Genomic DNA, 7831 nt, shown 5'->3' with positions numbered 1-7831 from the left:
CTTCTGATTCCTGTTCCGGAATGCCAATAATACTTAAGCTGTTCTTCTTCATGTTATTCAGCATAAATCTTAGACTTTTTTTAGTTTCTTTTTTTTTTTTTTTAATCCTTTTTTCTGCTTGCTTTTCTATTTTAGAAGTATTGAGAGATTTTTTTTTCCAGCTCACTGGTTTTGTCTTCTATCTCTTTGATTCTGTTCCTTTCCCCTTTCAGTGTATTGTCCATTTCTGATATTTTATTATTAATCATCTGGACCTCTTTTGCAGGTTTTGAATAGTTTCAAATGCTGTATCAATCTTGTTTGATTGCAATTGTAGTACTTTCCTGACTTCTTCCTTGTTTTCCTCCACCATTTGTTGGAGCATTTGAATTTGTTTCCATATCATTCTTCTGAATTCCTTCTAAGGCAAATCCAAAACCTGCTCTTTCTCTTCTGGGGAGTCTTTGTCTGTCTCCAGCTCATTTGTCTCAGTTACTCTTTTTTGTTTCTGGACATGTTTTGAGATCATTTGTTGTGTTTGAGATCTTGTTTGTCATTTCTAGTAGTTATGTGAGTTTTTTTAATGCTTAAACGGATGTTTGTTGTTGTGTTATTAAGCTTACTGAGTGTCTACTGGTGGATATGATGAGGAGATATCATTTTTACATGTAATGCTTAGCAGCTGTTATTGTCTTTTGTCAGTGGTGGAATATTATGGTGTATGCTTGTAGCTTGGCTATATGGCCATGATTGCTGTCTCTTCCTGGGTAACATAGGGAGCAAAAACTCCCACCTTCAGGAAAAATGAGTGATCGAAAGGACCAAAAGCAGAAGCAATATAAAAGCAGAGAAAAAAAACCCCACCACTTTGAAACAAAAATAAAACTATGGCTGACTGGCCAATCACCTTCCTACACAAGCAGTGTTGTATACTGCAGAGTTCTCCAGCAGTGGGTGGGGGGGTGTCCTTTCGCTCAGGCCCCTCCTCTAGTCACCACATTAGAGGTGTGTAGATAGATATTAAAAAGTCAATGGGAGAAAAATTGTCTACTCTTTTTGTCTCAGAAGGTCAGTTAGGTATCTGGTGTGTACAGCAAAATTCTCGAGATAGTCGCATCCTTTTATGTTGGAGTTTTACAGGTTGTTCCCATGGTTTGTCTGTCAGGCCTGACAGACCTGCCTTTTTCTTGCTGGATATTCTGGAGTAAAGGGTCCCGCACAAGTTAATTTTAGGACTGCAACCCAGAGGCTGAGGTCATAAGCATCCACCAAAGAATTTGCCCTTAGGTCAGTTAGGGCTCTTTCTGTGCCATGGGAAAAGTTGTGGGCTCAACGCTGGACCCCTTTTCTGGGGTTGTGCACCCACCTGCCTGAAGGTGTCTGGGCTGACCAAAGAAGGTGTGACAGGGAAGAGGAGGACAAATTGTATAGAATCCCTCCAGCACCTCCTTTTGCAAATGTCACTGCACTGTTTTTAGCACTGGTTCCCTGTACTGGTCTGGCTGTAGTTCCACCCTCTGAACTCTGTCTTGGCTGAGGGAGTCCAGTGCCTACAGCGATTTCTAAATTGCAGTATTTTCCTTTATACCATGATTTTTTCATTGGCGTGTGTGGGAAACTGACACCCTGCACCCTATGCTAGATCCAGAACTCTGGTGCTGTTCCATGAGAGCAGTTTCTCTGGGTTTTCAGTCCCTCCCTCATGGAGCCTGTCCTACCTGACTCTGCCTCAGCAGCTGCCAGAACTGGAAGGAAAGATTGTGATTTTGTGTTTATATATTTTAATTTCTGGAGTCCTTGTGTGGTACTGTAGGATAAGTGCAGGACTGCAATTGGCAAGGTAAGCAGTTCAAACCTACCAGCTGCTCCTCAGAAATCTTATAAAAGGTTGCTATTAGTTGGAACTGACTCAGTAGCACTTAACAACATTTTTTTTTTTTTTTTTTAAATCTGGAGCATAAGAATATAGGATAATATATACATCAGATTTACATTTACAAATAAATCTTGTTTTGGCACTGTTGGATAAGCACTGGACTGCTAACTGCAAGGTCAGCAATTCAGACTGCCCAGCTATTCCTTGACAACCCTAACAAGATTTGCTCTGAGTTAGAACTGACTTGACAGCAGTTAACAACAACAACATATATAATTTTGCTCCCTGAGCTGGAGCAAATGAATATTAAAAATATCCTTCTAGAAGAAAAAGGACAAAAAAGATCAGCAGTACACAAATAAGAGCAACAATCTCAATTAAAAGTCAATGAAAATCAGTATCCACATGCCACTAACAAATATTTAAATCAGGGCCACAATAGATAGACCCTGATAGAATAGGAAAAAACTGTAGAACCGAACCTCAAATTCCTTTAAAAAAAGAAAGGAAAACAATACCATAAAACAGATCTAACTTGTTGAAGCTGGAGGCCTCCCTGAAACTATTGTCTAAAGATAATCTTCAAACCTTGAATCTAAATTAATCCCTAAGGTTACTTTGTAGATAAATAACAAATTGAGTCAAAAGATAATTAATATCACTCATAAGCACTATGTTCCTTTAGAAACTCATCTACACAGGGGGAAGGTAGAGTCTCTACTGAATGAATAGTTTTCATTTTGTCTGGATGGGCCTGGTGAAAGGAGACAGGGATAAGATTCTTATGATTCAATAGTAAGTAATTGTCATCATGACTAATTACGACTGTCACAACTGTAAAGGTAGAAGTTTTGTAACAAAAATGGAGGAGTAGTTAATCTTAAAGTACAGAAACAGAGAACCCTAGGACCATCAAGGGAGAAGAGCACAAACAGAGTGTGGGATTCTATCCAGAAAAGCAGTGACACCAGAGAGGGAGGCAGAGATGAGGACATGGAGAGAGGAAGCAGCTGAGGACTCTTGGACTTAGAGAAAGAGAGGGACCGGGTGCTGGAGGCCAAGAGGCTGGCTTGCAGAATGTGCCCTTTGGTTGTTTAAATTATTATGTATTCCTGAGTGCGTATGTCCACATCACCCACGCAACCCCCCAAAAAAGAAAAGAGAGACAAAAACTCATCTAAATAGGACCAAATGGCCAATGATTCCTTGTAAATCAAGATGAGAATGTAAAGTGGCAGGAAAAGTAGATTGATGGAAATGGAACAACCATACTAGAAATCATGAGAATGTTTAGACATTGCAAAGAATGTAACCTCTGTCACTGAACAACTTGGGTAGCAATTGTTGAATGGAAACCTAAACTGCTTTGTAAACCTTCTCTAAAAACCAAAATAAAAATAGTATTTAAAAAATAAGTCAATGAAAATCAAATGTTTGTTAACAAGAGACTCATCATCTGGAACTATGTTGTCTTCAGGTTTAGGCAAACCAATTCATATTCGTGGTTTTAAGTATTTATTATACTTAATATTAATGAACACTTAGAAAAGAAAGATAAATGTACAATTTTCTATTATTGTGTCTCTTTTGGTTACAATTGCTGGTGGTGGTGGAGTTAGTGTGCCATATCATAGCAACTTTGATAGTTTGTATAGATTCTGAAGCTGTAAATGTTTACGGGAGCAGAAAGCCTCATTTTTCTGCCACAAAACCAGTGGTTGTTTGGGACTACTGACCTTGAGGTTAGCAGCCTGACTGTAAAGCTGATTTTTAGTTCATTTCAATCATTGACCAACAGAATTCAGTTATTTTCAGGATTGAAAGTGTCTTAAAAACAATAACAACAAAACTTTATAATTAATAATGAAGTTGCTGTTGATGATGTTAATTGTCATCAAGTTGGTGCCAACTCATCACAAACCTGCATAGGGTTGCCAAGGAGCAGCTGGTGAGCTTGAACTGACAACCTTACAGTTCAAAGAGACTTTGAAGTCCAGCTCATTAACCCCTTAATAATAGTAGAAGATTTTAGTGGAAGCTTTGTTACCTTTATCGAGATTATCTTACAGGACTAATACTAACTAGCAGGAATGTTGGTTGTGAAGGTTGGTGAGTCTCCCTGACCTAAAAAGTTATACACTCTAATGTGTGGGTAAGAAGAGATGTCCACTTCCTCTGACCAGTTTATATGGGAGAACAGAGGCTTATCCATGCCCTTTGACTCAATGTTGGGCCACTCAGAAATACTACCTGAGCCATAAACTCTGTATGGGTTAGACATTGCTGTACTTGCACTGTAGCTCGTCCCCCCTCCACCCCAATCTTACTGTATTCACTCCTTCAATTGTTGCTAAAAGCACTCTTCAATACATTTCCTGTATGCTGGTCTCCATATCTAAGTCTATCATGGAGAATCTGCTTAAGATAGAAGGCACTTTCACTTACAAATGATGAGACAGGAAAGATTAGTATGGAACATTTCAATAAACTTCCCTGAACAGTCATTAGATTCTCATTATCTCAGGTTCTTGTATCTGGGGACAGTCTAACATCTCTGTAGTCTTGTTTCTAGGCTTGCCTTCTAAGACTTATTCTCACACAGTTGCCAGGCGTGATTCTGTTAAAATGGAAGTCAGATCATGAATTCCTTTGCTGAAAGCATAACAATGTGTTCCCATCTCATAAAAAATCAAAGATGGTGCAGTGTCTACAGGGTCTCACTTGTCTTTACTGTCCTTACCCTTTACCTCCTGGCCTTCTCTCTCAGCCCATTTAGGAATCTCCTCTCACTCACTGTGATCCTGCCTCAGGCCATTGGTACTTGTTCTGCTTATTTTTCCTTTGCAGGAACTCCCTCCTACTCCTTCTTCCAATTTACTTAACTCTCACATACTTCCTGAGACATTCACTGACCACCCTTCAGCAGCACTAAAAATTCCCCTTCCTGTCTTATTTCTCTCTGTAGCTCTTACCATCTTCTATATGTTGTTGGTAAGTGCCATCAATTAGGTTCTAACTCATTGTGATCCTGCAGAGTGTTTCTAAGGAGTGGAAGTGGCTTTGTGCCATGGACATTGCAGTTAGCATTCTAGTGCTTATCATACAGTGCCACACTAGGTCTCAATCTTTTCTATTGTTGTTGTTAAGTGCTATGGAGTCAGTTCTGACCTAAAGTGACTCTGTGTAGGGTTTCTTAGGAGTGGTTGGTAAACTTGAACCACTGACTGTGTGGTGTAAATTTTACAATCCAGTGAATTCATCTGTTACTTGATTATTATTTATTTTATTTAGTCTGCCTTTCCTTACCAGATCACCATATCATATGCTCTATGAGGTCAAGATTATATATCTTTTGTTACTGGCTCCTTCCCTGATACTTCCAAAGTGTGAAAACTCACTAAAGTTTTGTTGAAGAAATGACTTTTTTTAAATGATGAAGGACAGTAAAAGAAGGGGAAAATCTTTTATCTTGAACATTAGCTGAGAGACACGGAAATCCAAGTATTTCTAATTTAGTGTGAGTAGAGTAGAAATCCTTAGAGGCTGGAGCTGGAAACATGTTAGAGATCTAAACCCTGACATGTTGTATACAACAACTTAAGGACTTTTGACTTTGTTTCACAAACCACTTTATAATTGCAAGTGTAAGAGAGTTGGGATGGGACCTGAATTTTAGAAAGATTGTACTTGTACTAAGGAGGAAGAAAATGGAAAAGACTTGAGATTTGGAAATTTAGTCAGAAGTGTGTGCAATGGTTCCCATGTAAGATTAAAGAGGTAGGAAGAAAGAGGTGAGTGGAAAATTGGGGGAAGTATCACAGCTATGATTGACAGCATGTGGATTAGAATAGTGCCAGATTAGATTAAATGATGGTGTCATCATCGCAAAATGGAATTTCGTAAAATGCAGGTGCAAGTGGTCTCATACGTGAGAATATTTCCCAATAAGGAAACTTAAGACGAGATATAGGAACACTCATGCCAATCAAGAGGTGCAGAGTATTTGTTGAGCAAAGATTTCTGCAGAAAGAGCTAAGGGCACATCTCCTTCTTGGGGATAATACGTTGTTGTTGTTAAGTGCCATCAAGTCAGTTCTGACCCTTAGCAACCCTGTACAGGGTTTCCAAGGTGTGAGTGCAGTTCAAACAAACTTTGCAATCCAGTATATTAACTCATAGCGTCATACACAGTCCCATATTAAAATATCTGAGAGGTTTCACAATGAAACTACCTCTTTAATTTGTCAAAATGCATGTTCCTCATATTTTAAATTCCCATATTTAAATATCTGAGAAGTTTCCAAATGAAATTACCTCTTTAATTTTTCAAGATGCATGTTTCCCACACTTTTTTTTTGTTTGTTTGTTTTGGATTCTGGAACTGTATTTTGTGAGTCACCTTTCTTTCTCATCATAAACATGATTATTTAGAAATCCACACAAGTCTGGGAAATAGTGGTGTATATTAGTGGTATGCAAAAGAATAATTCAAACAATAAATGGAGAAGTTACTTCTGTGTAATCTCTATTTCTAAGAGCAAAATCTAGCAAACAAAGTCATAACAAACTGACAGAACAGACTCATTGAGGGAACATAGTGTGTTTTTCCATTGCTGTTGTTGCAGTTAAGTGCCATTAAGTTGGTTATGACTCATAGCAACCCTGTATAGGTTTTCTGAGGAATGGCTGGTAAGTTAGCCTATTAATAAAAAGTTAGGATCTTTTGAAAGTAGCACTAGATTTTTCATGTCCTGGTGTGGCTCTGCATGATCAGCAATAGACTACTAACTACAAGGTTGGTGGTTCAGACTCACAAGTCTCTCCTTGGAAACTCTGTAAAGGGTCACTATGAGTCAGAATTGACTTGATGGCACTAAACAACAACAACAATGAAAGACTAATTACTGCCTTGGAACAGAAAAGAAAATCCTGTTCTGGTGGCTTAAAAAGAAAGTGTGGGTCAAATGCAGAAATCTGGGAGCAAATTTTGATGAGAATATTTGATCAGAATTCTCTGATGCTAGAGCAATCAGAGTCTGAATTTCCCCATTGTCCATGATCTTCTGAAATCCAAGGTGTCAGTGTGCAAGGACTTACAGGCGATGCGCACGTAGGCCTTCCGGCTCTTCGTGGTGCCTGCTGAGCTCCAGGCCACACACTGGCACCAGTAATCTTCAGGTCCAAAGAGTTCTTCCACTTGCTGGCGTGAAATCTCAATGCTCACTTCCCGGACAATCAGACCTAATAAGATGTAGGAAATTTTAGGTCAAGAGAAGACATATACTAAAGATATATCAAACATCAGGCCATATTTGCTGTCCTCATGATCCTTCTTGAAGCCATCTATCAACATTTCAAATACTGCATTTCCTCTCCTCTGATTTTTCTTCTGGCTCCACTTATTTTATTCACAACTTTTTCATCCTTTTATTTGCCATTTCAAATCTTCTGAATATGGCAGACGATGAAAGTAGAATGGATTCTTCACTCCACAAATCTCAACTTTCCCCATACTGCTTATCTAAATAATATTCAAATGACACCAATTTATCTCCCTCTGGGAATATACACCAAACCAAAACCCACTACTACAGATTTGATTCCAACTCAGAGCAATCATATAGGAAAGAGTACAACTACCTTATGGGGTTTTCAAGGATGTAAATCTTAACAGAAACAGGACACAGACTGCCACAGCTTTCTCCTGGTGAGCAGTTGGTGGGTTCAAACTCTCAAACTTTGGACTAGCAGCTGAGTCTTTTAACCACCACACCCCTAGGGATCACTGTACATTTAAATAGGAACCTGAATTTCATATCTTCTAAGATTCTACCTCAATTAGATAGATTGTGGATAAAATACCCACTATGATAATTACAGTTTTGTGTCAACTTGTCTGGGCTGGGATTCTAAGTGTTTTAAAAATTATGATGTAGTAATCACCTAATCTAGCACTCTCCATCAGTTTGTCACACT

General features: G+C 38.7%; 1 protein-coding gene across 2 annotated transcripts in view; it reads right to left on the bottom strand.

Moving 5' to 3' along the window:
- The window catches only part of UNC5C (unc-5 homolog C (C. elegans)), a 605975-nt gene that overhangs the window by 194345 nt on the left and 403799 nt on the right, over positions 1 to 7831 (bottom strand). For both annotated transcript variants that reach the window (XM_006874688.1, XM_006874687.1), the window contains exon 3: positions 6953 to 7096. In XM_006874688.1, the coding sequence (XP_006874750.1) occupies positions 6953 to 7096 (144 nt within the window). The remainder of the gene's footprint in view (positions 1 to 6952; positions 7097 to 7831) is intronic.

Source organism: Chrysochloris asiatica, unplaced genomic scaffold (assembly GCF_000296735.1).
Source record: "Chrysochloris asiatica unplaced genomic scaffold, ChrAsi1.0 scaffold00294, whole genome shotgun sequence".
NCBI classification, from domain to species: domain Eukaryota; kingdom Metazoa; phylum Chordata; class Mammalia; order Afrosoricida; family Chrysochloridae; genus Chrysochloris; species Chrysochloris asiatica.
Note: the sequence above shows the minus strand (reverse complement) of the source record. Positions and strands in the feature narration are given on the sequence as shown.